Genomic DNA, 20,545 nt, shown 5'->3' with positions numbered 1-20,545 from the left:
GAAATTGCTTTATTAGTATTCATAACAAGTAATTGGTTTGTCAGAGAAGCGCATTATTAGTCCATAGTTTGCAAAAGCTGTAAAATGTAGTTCTTTTTTCTTACAAATCCAGGCACTTGAACACAAGATTTAATAAATAGCCAATTATCCTGAAATTAAAGAGTATGCATGTGGAGAGAACATAATATTATAGCTGGGATACTTGTATGCTCACTGAATTGGATCAATTTGAATGATTCAAAACAAACAACTGACACCCTCAAGACCTTTGTTCATCTTCGGAACACAAATTTAGATATTTTGATGATGATGATGATGCTGATGCAGGAGCCGACCAATAATGAGTCAGCGTTCGGACATAGAATCTGGAAGCACTGGACGTAAACAACTTATGAGAATGTCAAAGAAGAGAAGATATTGTTGAATAAAGTCATTATTTTTGTTTTGTTTTTGTGCATAAAAAGTATTCTCGTCGCTTCATAAAATTAAGGTTGAACCACTGCACTACCTTTCTGGACCTTGAAAGTGTTGATTATATTGATGTCTATGGATGAGTCATATACCTCTTGGATTTCATCAAATATATCTTAATTTGTGTTCCAAAGATGAACGAAGGTCTTACGGGTGTGGAACGGCATGAGGGTGAGTAATTACTGACAGAATGTTCATTTTTGGGTGAACTAACCCTTTAAATTGAACACTTTTTCTTCTTTTTGGATTCTATTCATGTCCCACTTTGATATTCTGTTATCTGGCTGACGTGCTCTGACAAGCAATATTTTCCTGTCAAATGCTGTCAGTACAGCTGTATTTACTTACTGGCCACTTCAGGACAGACAAAACCACCTGATCATTCCCAAACATCACGTTATGAATCCCTGCTGTGTTTTTATGTGATTACACTCTTTCCACTCATCAATATTTACTCTGTTTGGAGATTTTAAGACTTGTGTGTCTGATGATTAGAGTCATGCGTAATGCTCTCTTTTTGCCAAAAACATGATTGGACAGGCAGGTTAACAGCTTAGAATGGACAGCAAAAAAAAAAGTCTCTCCTTTAAAATCATTTTTAAAAGGCTGTTTGATGTTTTCAGAAATATTACTTTGATACTTGGTCAGGAAATGAAAGAAGATTAGGACCACTCATAACTGTTAGACAGCTCATATCTTGGCTTATATGGTTTACGATTGGAGGTGATAGGCAGGATTGATCACAGATGCATGTTCAGATGGAGCCTGGGTGTGAAAACAGTGTGATATTGCAGTGCCACTGCAAAGCTCAAATAAACAAACATGACTGGACAATATGTGTCCAACCTTTTTTGCTGTGACTTGTAACCAGCTTATCTCAAGGTGATTTTTAGTGGTGATTCAGTTCCTCTCAAGTTCACACAGACACACAGGCAAAGGAACCACAGGTGAACTTTATCACATTGTGGACTCGAGGGACATGTTCACTCACATTCAACAACCAGAAAATGTCAAAGCAATGATTTTGTCTTAATTAGGAACCATATGTGTTTTGTTGTATGATTTTTTTTAAAACTTTATTTTAAGGTGTCCTTTATACAGTGTAATTGTACAAGTAATGAGTAATAATACTAATGTAATTATACATAATTAATTACTATAGTAACTATGTAACGTGTGTAACAAGGACACTGAAATAAACGTTTTTAGTGTTGCTTTAAAAGTGTGATTATGCTATTGTTCTTTTAAATTAATGTCATTTTACAATTTAATACAATGACATTTATACATGACTCAAATATCCAGGTACTTTTGACAGCCAGTGTAATAAGAATCAAAATTTAATTATGTTTTCTATCCATATGAATTTACATCAACTAATGATATGTCAAATATGTAAAATGTTTAAGCATTTCTGGTTTCAGCATGAATCATAAGAAAAACTCATCCCTCAGTAAATCATAATTATGACATAAAAATTCAAAATTAGCAGATAAAGTCATATTTATAAGCCTAAAAAGTCAAAATGATGACATAAGTTATAAAGAGATAATGATGTGAGTGATAAATATAGGGTCATACTTTAGATTAGGGTACATATATTTACTATCAAGTACTTCTCTCTCAATAAACTCCTAATTACCGCTTATTGATAGTAAGGTAGTTGTTGTAGTGGTTATTTTTAGGTATGGGGTAGGGATAAGGGGTCTAGAATATGCTCATGCAGAATAAGGCATTAATATGTGCTTTATAAGTACTAATAAATAGCTAATATGCAAGTAATATGCATGCTAATAAGCAAATTTAATAGTGAATATTTGTACCTAATTTACAGTGTTTCCAAATGTACTAATTACAAATGGCTTTTATCTCATAATTTTTTACCTTTTATGTATTTATGTATGTATTTATAGTATTTCACCTTTTTATCTCATGATTATTTATCTCACTTATGATCTGTATCATAATTTGACTTTTTAAGTCAATTATGATTTGCCAAACTGTGGCAGAAATGAGCTTCCATAAATTTACACTTCATTGGTCAGAAATAATTTTCAGTCACTTATGTTGTCCTCCAATGAGCTCAGGTCATTTACATAGCAAAACAACTTAAGCAGATTCAATTATAGCAGATGTGATGGAAACATTCCCTACATGCATCCCAGCACATGGACCATTGTTAATTAATGAACTACAAGAAGAACTAAGCAACCCACAATAAACTGGCCTGAATAAGCAATTAAACTCCAGTCCATGTTGGCAGTGATGACTCTGCTGTATTCGTACCCCTCATTACCATCAAATTCAGCACTGAAAATAGTTGATTGGTCTGGAGACAGTGTGAGCTTTATTATTGCACCATCTCTTCTCCCCTTTTCTCCCTAAATTAGTCACTGTGGGCCATCCTGTTGTGTCGGAATTTGTTTTTTTTGTTTGTTTTTTTTTACTGTAGCCTCCCTGCGTCTTTTGTTCTGCCTTTGTGCTTTCACTTCCTTCCCCAGTGTTTAACACAGATAAGAGTCTATTGGTACAATGTGTTGGGCCACAGATGGTCTGTCGAGTCATTTACAATCCTTGGATTTGAGGGCGATCATTTGCTCTGTTTAACTGCGATAAAGACTTTTATCTTGTGGCTTAATTCTGTCTGGCAGACTTTATTGAACTATCTAACTGCTGACACCATCAGATTACACGTTTGTTTTCAGTCTTCACGTACAATAGGCTTTATGTCCTTTATCTTAAATGATCTTTAACAACTACAGTGGGGAAAACAATTATTTGATCTCCTTCTGGAAAATCCAGAAAAAAACCCATTATATAAAGGTTATAAATTGATTTGCATTTCAGTGAGTGAAATAAGTATTTGATCCGCAAGCAAAACATGATTTAGTACTTGGTGGAGAAACCCTTGTTGGAAAGCCCAGAGGTAAGACATTTCTTGTTGTTGGTCACCAGGTTTGCACACATCTCAGAAGGGATTTTGGTCCACTTCTCTTTACAGATCCTCTCTAAATCCTTAAGGTTTCTTGGCTGTCGCTTGGCAACTCGAAGTTTCAGCTCCCTCCATGGATTTTCTATAGGATTATGGTCTGGAGGCTGGCTAGGTCACTCCATGACCTTAATGTGCTTCTTCTTGAGCCACTCCTTTGTTGCCTTGGCGGAATGTTTTGGGCCATTGTCATGCTGGAAGACCCATCCAAGACCCATCTTCAGTGTTCTGGCTAAAAGAAGAAGATTCTCGTCCAAGATTTTGCGGTACATGGCCCTGTTCATCGGCCCCTCAATGCGGTGAAGTCGTCCTGTACCCTTAGCAGAGAAACAGCCCCAAAGCATAATGTTTCCACCTCCATGCTTGACTGTAGGGATGGTGTTCTTGGGGTCATAGTCAGCATTTCTCTCCCTCCAAACACGGCGAGTTGAGTTGATGCCAAAGAGCTCAATTTTGGTCTCATCTGACCACAGCACTTTCTCCCAAGCCTTCTCTGAATCATTTAGATGTTCATTTGCAAACTTCAGACAGGCCTGTACTTAGGCCTTTTTGAGCAGGGGGACCTGCAGGATTTCAATCCATTGCCGCGTAGTGTGTTACCAATGGTTTTCTTGGTGAATGTGGTCCCAACTGCCTTGAGATCATTTACAAGCTCCTCCCATGTAGTTCTGGGCTGATCCCTCACCTTTCTCATCATCATCCTTACCCCATGAGGTGAGATCTTGCATGGAGCTCCAGATCGAGGGCGATTGATTACAGCCCCCCCCCCCCCCCCCCCCCCCCAAAATAAAAATACATAATTCACATTATTCACAAGAATTCACATTTTCTCATTTTAGTTGTCTTATCCTTTTATTTTAGTGAGTAGAATGAGTAAATTAGGGCTAAATCTTTTTTAAATACTATACTAAAAAACATTCTCTCCCAAGTCCCAAGTCCCAACTCGCGAATCATATCGCGGTACGCGAGAGGACTCTCTTCTTGTTCTGTTCCCGCTATAGTTTAGGCTTATGTTAAATGGATATTTATTCATCGTTTTTTAAAATAAACCCACAACTAAAGTAGATGGGGCTCTAACTCTGATGCTTCAACATCTACGCAACTTGGAAAAGAGGTGGCTTCCTCTGCATTAGGTAGGCTAAGATGTGTTTTTGACTCTTTGCATAGCAGTCGTTCATTATATATTTTAAATGTAGAAGATATGATTCATATCTTTTATGAAATATAGATTATATGTTAGATATATAGCCACCATAGACGTTTAGAGGGACTCCCCAAAGTTTCCCCAAAAATTAAAAACGGCCAAATTGTCCCTCAATATTTTATATTCGTGATGCTGCTCTGCTGCACTTCATTACGCGTAGCTCTGTTTGTTATTTGGAGGACAAAAAGTTTTAAACATTTTTAGGTTGCTCTGTCTCAATAGTCTAACAGTGCTCGTCAATGTCAAAAATGAGTGAGATGGCCAATCAAATCAAAGAAGGCGGGTCTTACAGAAGACGAGTATGAATTCCAGCACATCGCAGCTAATGGAAATTAGCAGCTAAACATCAATATACTGTTATACGAGAGGAATGCTGAACGACCGAGAGTACAGGGATGCAAGCAACTCAACTTTTCAAAAAATGTCACTGTTTTGAATGTAAAATATGATATAATTTACATTTGATTCATGTAACTCATAATTGAATGTGACAAGACAAGAAATGTTTTGCGTTTGCGACATATAAGATATCAGTAGAGTGAACGTGTGCATATTTTAAAACAAAATATTATTTGCAAATAGTGATTAAAATTGATTAGGCCTACTTCACAACTTATTTTACAATTTTTACTTTTATTTATTCCCTTAATCCTTTTAATACTTAATAATTATTTCATTCCTTTAAAACTGACATTAGGAGTACTTTCTTAAAGTGGCGGGACTAATCTGTGTTCGACATAATCTGTTGGAGGCAGAATTCTTGCTGGTTGGTAGGGGATCAAATACTTATTTCACATGATCAAATGCTAATCAATTTACCTTTATATAATGTGTTTTTTTCTGGATTTTTTGGTTGATATTCTGTCTCTATCCATTAAAATGAACCTACCATAAAAATTATAGACTCCTTGCTTCTTTGTAAGTGGGCAAACTAACAAAATCAGCAGGGGATCAAATAATTATTTTTCCCAGTGTATTTGTTTGCCGTTTCTTGCTCCCCCTATTGTACAAAAGTTTGTTACATTTCGGTTGTTCACAAGTATTTGTAACATGTGACTTGTTAGTTTTAACAAATAAATTAAAATAAATATGTAAAAATGACTGCTTTTGACATTGGTAGAACAATTGCTTTGGTACACACTATTGCTTTGACATTTTGGTGCCATTGTACAAATGGGTGTACAACACTTTGGATGTACAATAGAACATAGTAAAGCACTATATAAATCCCTTATTCATTCATTCATTCATTCATTCATTCATTCATTTATTCATTCATTATGAGGTAACAAGCATACTAATGGATTACTTAAGCTGTGATTTTAACATTGAATAATAGACTTGACCTTTAAAGGTTCAGTTTCTCTTGAGAGCTGGAATTAATCTAATTGGGAATTCTTAGTGGAATCCTTAATACTACCTGACATAGACCCATAATTTAGTGCTTATTAGTTCAGCACGACTGTTTGCATATTAAATATTACTATGGCAGATCAAGCTGTAATGCATAAAAATGTTGTAAAGTACTTTTTGAATGCTAAGTGGTGTATCTAAAATCTCTTTATCTCTCCGTTTCTGTCACGCAGTGCTTGGGACCGTCCCAGCTGAGTGCCAGTGCAGGGACCTGGAGCTGGACTGTGACGGTGCACACTTTAAAGATGTCCCCACTGTATCCATTAATGTCACCATGATGTGAGTTTCATGCCCTGTGTTTGGAGCATGGCTGCATTTTGTTGAGTTTATGTGACTTTTTGGATGTGCATGACATACCAAAGCCCTGTGCACTGTAAAAAAATATTTTTCACAACATTTTTTCTTTTGTCAAATCAACTTAGATGATTAATGTGGTTCAGATAACAATATTTTGAGTTTCTGTTGATTAAACCAATTGCCTTTATTGTATTAACTCAAATTTTTAATTTCAATGAACTCAAAATTTTAAGTCAACCAGGTAACTTACATTTTTAAGTTAAACCAACAATTCTTTTTTACAGTGTGGCTGCACAGAAGCTGACACGTTTGCTTTACTCTAAATAGTGAATGTGTAGGGGACTCAATAAAGATTTGTTAAATAGTTTATGTACTTTATAAAACAAGTGATGATTGCATCAGAAGCCTAGTCTGATGTATTTGATTTTGAGTCTTAATTAACTCTGAGTGCCTTCAATTTGTGATTTTGGAGCACTGAAAACTGAGATAATTGCATTAAAGGTAATTGTGCCAATAATATTCTCTACACACCATAACTGTGAACCTTCATTCTCATTTTCGCTCAGTGCCTCATGAAAATCTCTATTGTTCACATAATAACTGGCTGATATAAAGCTTTAGCAGTTTAATATGTGGGTTTGAAATTCATATTTATGTATCAGTTGAAGCTGCTTCTTAATTAAGGCCCAATTTCCTGTATTGCGGCTCTGTTTGACTTTCCGCTGTTCATTAGTATGCCGCTGCCAAACATCTAAGTAATGCAGAGAGTGTGGAAAGGTGTATTAAATGCAATGTCACTCTCTGATTTCAAGTAGACACACTGTGAGCCTTCTCTCTACGGTCTCATGAAAATCATTTCTTTAAAACAGCTTGTTTTTGTAAGGTGAAACATATCCTTCGGTTTTTCATGAAGTCAAACATTGCCATTCAATCCTGTTTTTCTTACACAAAAGTGTGTGTGTGTTCTGGAATATGTGGTTTACGAGGACTCAAATGTGTATAATGACATGAGTATTACAACATAAACATGGTTTATGAGGACACATTCTGTGTCCTCGTAAACCAAATGGCTTAAAAAAACATACCAAACTGTTTTTTATACCAGCGTGTGTGTGTTACGTTAAAGCTTTGGTAAATATGTTTGCATGTTATTTTGAGGTTTATATATGCATGTAACTGGATTAGACCGATGGCAGATGGCCATATCAGTCTAAAGTAATCTGATCTGTTTTAAGTAATCTGATCTAAATTATGATATCAGTGTCTCTATGTTAATGTTATATTTATGTCACTTTACTGAAGTGCTGTTGGGTAATTCTTAGCAGTGCTTTGACAACATATATTTGCTTAGTAGACTGGTGCCTCACTGTATCTACATGTCTACGCCCAGTGCAACCATTGTCGCGTCACTTTATGCCGCAACAGCTTGAGGCTGTCTACACTAGACACTGTTGCGAATCAATTTGTCCTTTATGTCAGAAGTGCTTCATGCACATCAGAAAAAGAACGGGGCATCAGTTTACTCTCAGGGATTTATCATGTCACGTCGTGTCACTAAACGCCGCATCAAATGCAGACAGTATCACTGATTATAATGGGTTCTATTGTTTTTTGTCGGACCACTCACGTCCGGTGTAGACACAGTGTCGCTCAAATGACAGAGAATTAATATCAGATTAGTTTTTTATTGCGTAATGTAGCAAGAGATCTATCAATCAAGTGTCCGTCCGTCTGTCCGTCTGTCTATCTACTTTTATCATTCTATCGTTCTGTCTATTGTTCTATCGTTCTGTCAATTGTTCTATCTTTCTATCGTTCTATCTACCTACTTACCTATCTATCTATCTCTCTCTCTATCTATCTATCAATCAAAAAATGCTGGGTTAAAAATGGACATAATGGCATAAACATATGAATACATGTTAATTTCCAACACATTTTGGGATCATTTTAAACAGGCAATACAGTAATTTTTAAACAATAGTTAAATAAAACTACCCAGCAGGTTGGGCAAACATTTAACCCAAACGCTGGGCTAAAACAACCTATTCGCTGGATTTATCCATTTTCAACCCAGCTTGGGTTGTTTTTAACCCAGCATTTTTTAGAGTGTAGATAACTGTAAAAATGTGTGATCACTGTTGCTGTGTCACTATTATGACATGTACTTTCAACAAACAATTCCGTGATGCCTTTTGTTAAAATTGCAGGTCCCTGCAGAGGAACCGGCTGAGGAAGCTAAATGCGGACATGTTCGTAATGTACCAGAGCCTTCAAAAGCTGTAAGAGCCTATCTGCATGCTTCACTAAGTTTATCTCCTCCTTTATCATTGGACTGTGTGGATGCTGTAATGCTATGAATGCTCTCTTGGCAATATCGCAGGTGTTTCTTGCTGGTCTTCACTGTGCTATTGAAGTAAGAAGTGTGTGAAATAGAGAAGATGTTGAGTGAGATTAAACAGTCCCTCTAGAATAAAACATTCAGTGCTCTCCACAGGAGCGAGCTGAGAACTGAAGTACTTGAGAGAGTTGTCTTTTTTTAACCTGACAAAAATGGCTCAATGTTTTTCTTTCACCAGCTGTTAAATTTTTCAAGTGTGTTTGCATGTCTTAATCTGACATGCTCTCTTGTTGTGAATATCTTCTAGTTGTGTTTCGTTCAGATGTACCAGATGAGTCAAACAGAATCAGCCCCATATTTTTGTCCTTGCCCCAAAACCATACTTGATCTAGTGACAGATGCTTCAATGTGCAAGCAAACATCAATGTCAATTTCAGCAGTGGCAAAAATGTGGGAATATAAGCCACAATGCATCATTTGTGGAGCACAGTAGAGCTCAAGTTGTGTAAGCTTTGGATTTCTTAGTTTAATGACAGAGCCGTTGGGTATGAGTATGAATACAGAAACGTTTGATGTTAGCAATGCAATGAGGTTTAGATGAGGTGAGAATGACTACTCAATAGAGGAGTAAATTTAACCTGATTTTAGTGGTGCTCGGTTGTGCAGATTTCAGTACTTCAGTGCTATGTGATTGCTAAGGTGTTCTGAGTAGTTTTTAGTGCTTTGTTATAAGGTGGTTGCTTCCTGGCTGAAGTCAAAAACTTGAGGCCAATAAGTTTCTATGACAGTCTGGTCCTAATATATGTCTCTGGCCTCTTTTTCAATGGGATTATATACTTTCATTCAAAGGTAAAAATTTAAATAGTTTAATGAAGTAATGACGAACCTAAGAGTATATTCAAATAGTAAACAGTAGTTTTAAATTATAATAATAATATTTTACTGTATTATTGTTTTTCCTTAGTGAGCATAAGATTCTTCTTTCAAAAACATTATAAAAACCCTACCAACTCCAAACTTTTATTATATATGGTAATATCGTGTGTTACTTCTCTGTCTTCTACCTCTTTTTAATGCTTCCTGTAAACTGTTTCAGGTATCTCCAACACAACCGAATTAAAGCGGTGCACCCGCATGCTTTCAGAGGCCTTTACAATCTGACGAGACTGTGAGTTTTTAAAGTCAGCAGACATTTCTATTGTCCCTTCAAATACTGTAAAACTTTCTAATAACACACTTTAGTTTGCTATTTTTCTATGTGCGCATGCTTTTAAAAATGTTTTTGGCTACTCTCAGACAAGTGTTATCTCTTATTTTTTTCAGGTATCTCAGTTATAATCGAATTACCACCCTACTTCCTTATGTGTTCCAGGATTTGCACAAACTAGAATGGCTGTAAGTGTTTCTTGTCATTCTCTGATCTGCTTTCTAAACTTCAGCTAAATCAAGATGGATTTCATCAGTGCTTTTATGCATCAAATCAAATTACTGCAACAGCAGTTGTCAATCAATACACATTCTGCAATGATGAATAGCTGATGTTAATTTCTATGTGATATCAGCCAAGGAGTGATTTCTATAGCACTCATTTGTAGTCGTCAAGGATCGGCTCTAAAGAAAAAGGAGTGATTTAAACCTTCACCACACATCTACTTGAATGCCATGAATTATGGTTATAACCCTATGCATAAATCAGTGTCCCCAGAACAAATATTAAACAAAGTACTACATTTTGTAAGGCTGCAGTGTTTTGTAGTGAGTTTCTTCTATTTTTTAAGGATTCTGGAGAACAACAATATTCATCATATCTCCTCTTTGACCTTCTCTGGTTTGCGCTCCCTTGTGCTTCTGTGAGTTTCAGCCTGTTGCTATTTTGGTGACTCATCTTCTGTCTTTCAAATGTAAATCTTATATTTTAACAAATGTATAGGAGCCATTCTCTGAGACTTTTTGTGTATGTATTTTTGTATTTATTTGTATGTGCTGCACTATACTACTTTGTATTCTAAAGCTTTTGCTTTATGTCTGTGTGTGTGTGTGTGTGTTGTTTCAGAGTATTGTTGAACAATGCTCTCACAAAGCTTGACGATATTTGCCTGGAGATGCCACGATTAAATTGGCTGTAAGTTTGAATACAACATTGTCATTATGAAATCACTTGTGTTGTTATTTTATAGCCTGCAGAGCTTGTAGAGAGCACTTTAACTTTTGCTCCCAATAAATCAATGAATCCGTATTGCTTTAATGTAAATGATTTGGTCCTCTAAGCTGATGACTTTTTGTGTCTTTTTCTTTACCTATACTTTCCACATTGTTCATATACCCTCTTATTTCTATTTGTGTTTGCAGAGACGTTGAGGGAAATAAGATTGAGATTGTGGGAAATGTGACCTTCAGGTCCTGTAACATGCTAACAGTGCTGTGAGTATTCCCAACCTCCTGTAACATCTGCTCTCTTCCTCTCCACTGTGTATTAAACAATCAGATGACTCCAATAGACATTAGGGGCTTTCGCACCGAATAGGTCTAGGAACTTAGTTCTAGAAACTAGCCACTAGGATAGTTCCCCGAGAATTAATTTCTCCCCCGGGCTATATCCCTGGTTGCATTCGCACTAGGAATAGGAACTTTGAAGCGGCCGACAGCGGCGTCTTTAAGTGCGGCATTTACAAATGCTAAAACTGGTGAATGGAGGATGCCGTGATCGGAGCTGTTTGTTGTGTGTTGTGGGTTTCGTGATAATGGAGATGGAATGGAAGAACATAATCTACGCGACTGAAAGAGCAAAAAGTGGGGATAAGAGATGGAATCTCCTATGAAAACTTTCACACATTTTCACACAGCTTTTAAAAATGCCGGGTGCCGGAGTTCGACATGCGTTTGACCAATCAATGTACACTTACGTCATTGATAGTTCCTATAGAGCTGGTTTAGACCCTACTCTGAACTAGGAGATAATTTAGTTCCCCCAAAAGGAGTTCCTAGTACTAAAATCGTTCCTAGTTCCTGCAGTGCTCTCACGGCAAAATCCGGTTACTTCAGCCAATAGTTCCAGGAACTATGGAAATGTTCCTCTGGTGTGAAAGCCCCTATTACAAATGTATTCCAGTATTTAAAGGGATAGTTCACCAAAAAATGAAAATTCTGTCATTAATTACTCACCCTCATATCGTTCCAAATCTGTAAGACATTCATTCATCTTCAGAAAGCAAATGAAAATCTTTTTGATGAAATCTGAAAGCTTTCTGTCCTTCTATAGACAGCTACAGTATGCAACTGACAGTTTGACGCTTCAAAAAGTTCATCCATAGTGATAGTGTTGTCAAAAATATCGATATTTCTATATGTATCAATACTGGAATGTGTAAAACGATTCCAATACTCCTTTCTGCAGTATAGCTACACCGATACCAGCTGTGTGCTCTTGCTCTCCTCTCTGACAGCGAGTTGACACGCACCTGCCTCCTATCATTTGTCTCATTCACTCCAGTTAAATAGTGTTGGTTAAACCAGGTCTGAATTTCGCCACTGGATTGCGCATAATTCTACTCATTTCCTCAGATTTCCTGCTCACATCTGGAGCGCACACACATAATAAAGCTGCCTCTGACATAAAGTGCCAAAATTAGCTCTTTTTCGCAGCTTGTTAATGGTCAAAAACACAAAATAATGTCACAATGCCAATCTTGGTGAGTATTAACTTAAACACAGTCGTAAACAGTTCAGGAAGAATGTGTAACAGTAACAGTATTTTGGGTCCGTGCGTCAGGTCTTAGAGGGACAGCAGCCTAATAAACGTGCCGCTCTCTTACAGTATTTTGTTAATGTTAATCAAACAACAAAAGACATAGAGAAAATCAGTTACTGCTCAGTTAACTTGTGTAACTTTAATTGAATAATCTGTATTTAATTTTTACAATGAACATTATTCAGTGTTATTTAAATTATCACTTTATTATTAATTAATTTGTTTCTTTATTCAGTTTTTTATCTGAATACTACTGTTAGATCTACCTGAAAAATAAAGCAGTCTATTTCATTTTTATCTTTATTCTATTGTATTTATTTGTGCTATTATTAGTCATTTGTTTATTTGTTATTGTTTTATTGATGTTTGCTTATCTTTTTTTAAATTCAATTTACCATTTGAAATCAAGCTTCTTTTGTGAGATAATTGTATTTGTGAGATAATGGTAATGGTAATTGATCAACGTTTATACAGTTGTGGTCAGAATTATTGGCACCCCTGGTAAATATGACTGTAAAAATAAATCTGCATTGTTTATCCTTTTGATCTTTAATTCATAAAATTAGCAAAAATCTAACCTTTCATTGAAGGAAAAGAATTGAAATCGCATTATGAAATAAATGTTTTTCTCCAAAACACGTTGGCCACATTTATTGGCATAATCTTTTATGAGTAAAATATCTCTGAAATATATTCCCATTCATATTTACATTTTTTTAGCACACCAGGGTGATCATGAACAAGAAAAATGTCCAGCCATGACTTCCTATTCCACAGGAGTATAAACATGAGGAAACACAAAGGAGAAAATTCCCTTAATCATTCATCACAATGAGTAAAACCAAAGAATATAGTTCTGATGTGCAGCTAAAGATTGTTGAGCTTCACAAAATAGAAACTGGCTGTAAGAAAATAGCTAAAGCATTGAAAATCCCCATTTCCAAAATCAATAATTAAGAAGTTACAAATCTGCCTGGAAGACGACATGTGCTTAAATCATCCTATTGCACGGTGAGGAGGAAAGTTTGAGTGGCCAAAGACTCTTCAAGGATCACAGCTGGAGAATTGCAGAGATTAGTTGAGTCTTGAGTCTCAGAAAGCCTAAAAAAATGATCAAAAGCACCTACATCCCCACATGTTGTTTGGGAGGGTTTCAAGAAAAATCCTCTGCTCTCATCCAGAAACAATCTCCAGCATATTCAGTTGTCAGACAAGACTGGAACTTCAAACGGGACCGGCTTCTATGGTCAGATGAAACTAAAAAAAGAGCTTTTTTGGCAGCAAACCCACCAGATGGGTTTGGTGCACACATGGATAAAAAGTACCCCATGCCCATGGTTAAATATACTGCTGGATCTTTAATGTTGTGGGCCAATTTTTCTGCTGGAGGTCCTGGACATCTTGTTCAGATACATGGTATCATGGATTCTATCAAATACCAACAGATAAAAAATCAAAACCTGACCGTTTCTGCTAGAAATCCAATAATGGGCTGTGGTTGGATCTTCCATCAGGACAATAATCCAAAACAAACATCAAAACCAACACAAAAATGTGTCACTGAGCACAAAATGAAGCTTCTGCCATGACCATCCCAGTGCCCTGACCTGAACCCTAAAGAAAATGAGTGGAGTGAACTGAAGAGAAGAAGCACCAACATGGAGAGATTCTGAATGGTCTCTGATCTCTTGTCAGGTGTTCTCCAAACTCATCAGGCATTATAGGTGAAGACTCAGAGCTGTTATCTTGGCAAAAGGACATTGCAAAAAGTATTGAATAAAAGGGTGCCAATAATTGTGGACAACGTGTTTTGGAGAAAAACATTATTTCATAATGTGGTTTATATTTATCAAGGGTGCCAATAATTCTGACCACAACTTTATATGAAAAAAAAAGCTTAAAAGTTTTAACATATAAAGTGATCTCTTCATAAAAATTCAAAATTTTTGATTGCCTAGACTTTTAATGGATGGACAAAAAAATAAATAATATTTAAAAAAACCTATATGACAGTATATGGTAGCATTTTTTTCCCTGTGGTGTCGAAAATGGTATAGAATATTGATACTTTTCAAGGTATCATATCGAAGTTAGAAATTCCAGTATCATGGCAACATTATACAGAAATCGTAAAACTAATCTATATGAATTGAGCTGGATAACCCATTGTACCCTATACTTTTTAAAGGGTTAGTTCCCCCAAAAATGAAAATTCTGTCATTATTTATTCACCTTCATGTCATTCTGAGCGCTTTCTGTCCCTCTGTCTTTAATCTAATGAATTGAGTGGTTTAGTCCAAATTTTCTGAAGAGACACGATCGCTTTATATGATGGTTTTGGTTTTTATTCACATATAAACATTGATCAGCAAACACAAAAAAAGCTCAGCCAAACCTGCTTGAGCGTGAGAACAAACCTCTTGTGGAAGCTCAAACATGCCTCATAACACACAAGAATGACCTCATTGGCTCTTGCACACATCAAGCAAACATGCTTGAGCTTCCGTTTACCACAACTGTTGTGTGAGCTGATGAATGTTTATTTGGGTATAAAATGTGTTCATAAAGCGATCGAGTCTCTTCAGAAAATTTGGACTAAACCACTCAATTCATTATATTAAAGACAGAGGGACAGAAAGCTCTCAGATTTCATCAAAAAGATCTTCATCTGTGTTCCGAAGATGAATGAAAGTCTTACGGGTTTGGAATGACATGAGAGTAAGTAAATAATGACAGAATTTTCATTTTTGGGTGAACTAACCCTTTAAAACAAAGGTTACAATGGGTTATCCAGTCCCACTGGGGTTAAAGGCTCTTTTAATTTTATTGTCTCCCAAAACACTAAATAGAAATAGTTAAACAATTCTAATAAAATTACAAAATAAAATACTATAAAATACTTAAGAGGTTATGAAATGCTAAAATAATAATAATAATAATAACCCAATTTGCCAAAGTGCTTAATTTAAATTTTCTGCTCATCTTCCATATTTATGATCAATAGCCGGAGAAAGTAATGGCACAGACCCAACCAAATCTAACATTCACATACATTTGTTACATGTCCACTGTTGTTTACCTTAGTTTGACCTAGTTTTCCCCATTCTGTTTAAAGGTGCCCTAGAATCAAAAATTGAATTTACCTTGGCATAGTTGAATAACAAGAGTTCAGTACATGGAAAAGACATACATTGAGTTTCAAACTCCATTGCTTCCTCCTTCTTATATAAATCTCATTTGTTTAAAAGACCTCAGAAGAACAGGCGAATCTCAACATAACACAGACTGTTACGTAACAGTCTGGATCATTAATATGTACGCCCCCAATATTTGCATATGCCAGCCCATGTTCAAGGCATTACACAAGGGCAGCCAGTATTAACGTCTAGATCTGTGCACAGCTGAATCATCAGACTAGGTAAGCAAGCAAGGACAATAGCAAAAAATGGCAGATGGAGCAATAATAACTGACATGATCCATGATATCATGATATTTTTAGTGATATTTGTAAATTGTCTTTCTAAATGTTTCGTTAGCATGTTGCTAATGTACTGTTAAATGTGGTTAAAGTTACCATCGTTTCTTACTGTATTCACGGAGACAAGAGCCATCGCTATTTTCATTTTTAAACACTTGCAGGCTGTATAATGCATAAACACATCTTTATTCTTTATAAATCTCTCCAACAGTGTAGCATTAGCCCGTTAGCCATGGAGCACTATCAAACTCATTCAGAATAAAATGTAAACATCCAAATAAATACTATACTCACATGATCCGAAGCATGCATGCAGCATGCATGACGAACATTTTGTAAAGATCCATTTGAGGGTTATATTAGCTGTGTGAACTTTATGCACTGTATTATAGTCGAGAGCTCGGGGGGGCAGGGAGCACGAGATTTAAAGGGGCCGCAGCCTGAATCGGTGCATAGTTAATGATGCCCCAAAATAGGCAGTTAAAAAAATTAATTTAAAAAAAATCTATGGGATATTTTGAGCTGAAACTTCACAGACACATTCAGGGGACACCTTAGACTTATATTACATCTTGTGAAAGAACGTTCTAGGGCACCTTTAATTTGTCGTTTCATTCACCTGTGTCCAGTTAATTATCCTGTTATTAAGTTCCCTTTGTTTGTATTTATACCCTGTGTTTTCCCTCATTCCTCGTCCGTTCTCATTTATGTGTTGATGTGTATATTGAGTTCCTGTCTGTTCCTGTGATTAAATTCTACTCCACGTTTTCTCCTTCGTCCTTGTGCCTTCATATACCACCATCACGTAACAACATTTACATATATTTAATCCACATTTCATTTTCATATAATAGTGCTATACAGTATATGGAAATGGATTGTGGATTAAATATATGGAAATGTACATGAATGTTAGAATTGGTTGGGTCTGCGCTATCTTGAGATCTGTAAAAATGTTTTCTAAGACCTGGGATGGATCAAATCCAATGTTCAACATTATTTATTTCTTTTTTTCTGTTTATAACTTTCTGCTGATGGTTATTGGTAAGAAGGACCTCAGATGAGTGGAAATGTTTTTTTTTTTTTAATTGCATACACATAATCATATTTATAGGGGGAATTTTAGTCCTGTTGTTCCTCACTTTTAATATGCATAGTTTGAGGTCCTTCTTGCCAAAAACACAAAAAAATTAGGTCAAAATATATTTTTAGGCAAAGCATTTTCATCTCCTTGCTTCTTGCTTTTCAATTTTTAATCAATGTTTTTCAGAAATCAGTGCAATAGACTTATCTGCCTTTGTTCACTTTAAAACTTAGTTTAAGTAACTTGGAAACATTTACATATTAAGCAGAATAGCGACGTGTGTAGACTACAGTAATGAATATTATGCAATATTACCCTATTATAATTTCACTAATTATATGCAAGAGTGATTCTGTTGATTAAAGGTCAGATCCCATTTACCTTCTAAATTGATTTTTGTTTTTGCACTCATCACCATTGACATTGTTGTGTACTCCTATGTATTTCTTGCACATTCCTTTATTCTGAAATGGTCGATGTGTTTCTGGTCACCAAGAAAAATGAGAAAGATTTTTTTTTTTTTTTTGCAGGGTCCTCCAGCGGAACTGCATTAGTTACATCCACGTGCAGGCTTTCTCTCTGCTTCGTAAACTGGGCGAGCTGTAAGTTCTCAGGCATTCCATTATAAATATTTGCCAAAATAATCACCACAAAGTGTTCTCTGGAGTTTAGTCATGACCCATTTCTGTGCTATTTTTGAGAAGTTAAGCAAAAAATAAAAAATCCTCCTTGCATGGATTTCCTTATCATTTTCAAAGTCCGGGTTGGTCTTACTCCCATCCAGCTCGACTAGTTATGGGACATCAGTTCTCAAATAGTTTGGCATCAGACTGGCTTATTCATCAATTCTGTCAAGAGATGCCTATTTGAATGCAAAAGGCATTAATATTTTCTCTCTCCACAGGGATTTGTCCAATAACAGAATCAAAGCAATCCCTCCTGATCTTTTCGTCAATCTTGGAGACCTGCTTCAGCTGTGAGTCTTCCATTTAAATGCACATTACAAACCTCAAACTGGTTCTAATGGTTCTATACACCAGGGGCATGTGGTGAGCTTCTGCAAAGAGGAGGGAAAACTGTTATTTATTTTTATTCCTATATAAATTACCTGTAGTTTTTTTTTTTTTTTTGGATCATTAACATCATCAAAATGTCGTCTAGTTTACACTACTGTTCAACTGATTTCAGCATTGATAATAATATGAAATCTTTCTAGAGCACTAATAGGTTGTTTGCAATCACGTGGTTCTGGTGACGCGCGAAATACCAGTGGAGGGCAAGCAGTGAAAATTAGAATGGAACAGATGGAGAAAAGTCCTTTCTGTGCTGGTTTAGAAAAGTATAAACACAAAATCACAACATATGTTGGACGTGATCTTTATGTTATGAAGAGAAGCGACTTTTCCACTGAATTGAAAGACTTTCCTGCCATCGAGGAGGTAGATATAGAGGATGTAAAGCTGCCGTCACGCCGTGTTCAGTTCTAGTCTGGGTTTGTTTATATCGCGCTGCCTTTCTACTAGTGAAGTTAGGCCAGTATTTTGATTTTCTGTTGTGATTGTGAAAAATGTCGCCATTGTCGGTCATTATGCTGAGTCGAGAATTGCAACAGGAGCTCACATCATCGTTCAAAGAAAAAACTGGACGGTGTAATACAATCATTTTAAGGGAAGCAGGTTGAGGAGGTGACGGAGAGACGCCGTATATCTAATCAAATAATGTCACTGATTTAACCCACTCCCTATCACATAACGTTAGCTGAGTGTTTTTGAAAGTGTTGTCTTTGTTGTTGAATCGACTTCTGTCAGCTTGTTAAACATTTATTTATTTGGACATTTTCTACCAATGCTGAAGCAGCAGCGCGTGACACTGTTCTCATGGTAACCAGATCAACATTGTGAACGGAATACTACAAAACTTAAGCGAAAACACCAAATTATCATTAAATGGGATAAAATAGCTTCTCTTCCCTGCAAACGATAGCATGAAGAATGTGGATATTTAACCAAGTCAAAAACAAATAAGGTAAGCAGGTATCCATATTCATTTCAGTATCAGCAGACGCAAAACGCTATTAAAGGCGACAACTTTAAAAGGTAAAAAACGATATAATTTATAAAAAACGGTAAAAGTTATGTAAACGATATAAACACCTTCTGGGTTCTCAATTTTATCAATTTGAGCAACCATAAACGACGCAAAACATAAAAATTTTGAGTTTTTGATAGGATTCCTATATATAAAAATTACTCCCTGCACTCCAGACTCGTTCGCGCTGCTGTTGTGACGTCATGTGCAAACAACCTATTCAGCATATTAGAATGATTTCTGAAGGATCATGTGACGCTGAAATAATGATGCTGAAAATTCACCTTTGCATCAATAAATTACATTTTAAAATATATTAAAATAGAAAATATATTTCACATGTAATTGTAATAATATTTCAAAATACTTTTTTACTGTATTTTTGATCAAATAAATGCAGCCTTGGTGAGCATAAGAGACAAAAGAGGGGCTTTCAAAAACATTAGAAAATCTGACACCAAACTTTTGAATGGTGGTGTATGCTTTTTTATTTATTTATTTAATAATACAGTAAAGAAGCATATTTTATGTAGTTTTTTGTTGTTTGGCTACTACTAACAGTCAACCAATTGGACAACATATCATCGTATCAGCGTATCGCAACCGAAAAACGAAACTGACCAACACTGACGGGGTAACGTCAAAACCTGACACAGTGTCTGTTGCCATCTGATCATGCAGTGTGATTTGGCCTTGCACAATATTTCATATTTTATTTCCATGATTTTTCAGTTCGCTCTTGCCTTCTATTTGTCAGGAATATTTCATATAACCCCATCATGGACCTGCAGGTGGACCACTTTGACAAGCTGCATAAGTTAAAGTCACTGTAAGTCTTTTTATAATTTTCTATAATGATGTACTGTACAAGATTTTGAAGCTGAAATAGAGGAAGTGTGAAGTAGCCCTCTCCCCCTTTTATACCTCTCTGTTTTTTAAAAAAAATCCACATTCCCATGAGACACAACAGGAATACCTTGTGATTATAGTAATGTGCTGTTTGAGGGCCCCTTTCAGTGCAGAACAATGGTCCTACCCAAACTTCACGCAGTGAACATTGCCTTCGCCTCTACTCAACAGAACAAAAACAATCTTTTAGGTCATACTTCAAAGACTTCCAGATAGCATCTTGGGCACAAAACTGCATAGTTTTAAGAGAAGAAAAAAGGAAAAGAGGGCTAAAACATTGTAAAGTGAATACTGAAATGCGAATGATGGTTTTCTAAAGAGCAACCCCTGAGAAAAAGCTTTTTGTGTCACAGGAGCATTGAGGGAATCGAAATTGGGAACATCCACAGAAGGATGTTTGAACCTCTCAAGAATCTGACTCACATGTGAGTGCTGCTTTTTGAAAGTTTTAATCTCAAAATTGCTTTCAATTCTGCTTACTCAGTTTCTGAAACTTGTCACCATTGAGAATGATTCGGTTTT

General features: G+C 36.0%; 1 protein-coding gene across 3 annotated transcripts in view; it reads left to right on the top strand.

Annotated features, from left to right (window-relative positions):
* Nucleotides 1-20,545, top strand: part of rxfp1 (relaxin family peptide receptor 1) — a 72,395-nt gene that overhangs the window by 41,258 nt on the left and 10,592 nt on the right. For 2 of the 3 annotated variants that reach the window (XM_048176908.1, XM_048176906.1), the window contains 11 exons: nt 6,251-6,356; nt 8,585-8,656; nt 9,812-9,883; nt 10,039-10,110; nt 10,494-10,565; nt 10,769-10,837; nt 11,065-11,136; nt 17,557-17,628; nt 17,931-18,002; nt 19,872-19,943; nt 20,377-20,448. In XM_048176908.1, the coding sequence (XP_048032865.1) occupies nt 6,251-6,356; nt 8,585-8,656; nt 9,812-9,883; nt 10,039-10,110; nt 10,494-10,565; nt 10,769-10,837; nt 11,065-11,136; nt 17,557-17,628; nt 17,931-18,002; nt 19,872-19,943; nt 20,377-20,448 (823 nt within the window). The remainder of the gene's footprint in view (nt 1-6,250; nt 6,357-8,584; nt 8,657-9,811; nt 9,884-10,038; nt 10,111-10,493; nt 10,566-10,768; nt 10,838-11,064; nt 11,137-17,556; nt 17,629-17,930; nt 18,003-19,871; nt 19,944-20,376; nt 20,449-20,545) is intronic. The other variant, XM_048176907.1, reaches the window with a different exon arrangement.

Source organism: Megalobrama amblycephala, linkage group LG23, assembly GCF_018812025.1.
Source record: "Megalobrama amblycephala isolate DHTTF-2021 linkage group LG23, ASM1881202v1, whole genome shotgun sequence".
NCBI lineage: Eukaryota > Metazoa > Chordata > Actinopteri > Cypriniformes > Xenocyprididae > Megalobrama > Megalobrama amblycephala.
This window is presented reverse-complemented; position numbering and strand designations above follow the sequence as displayed.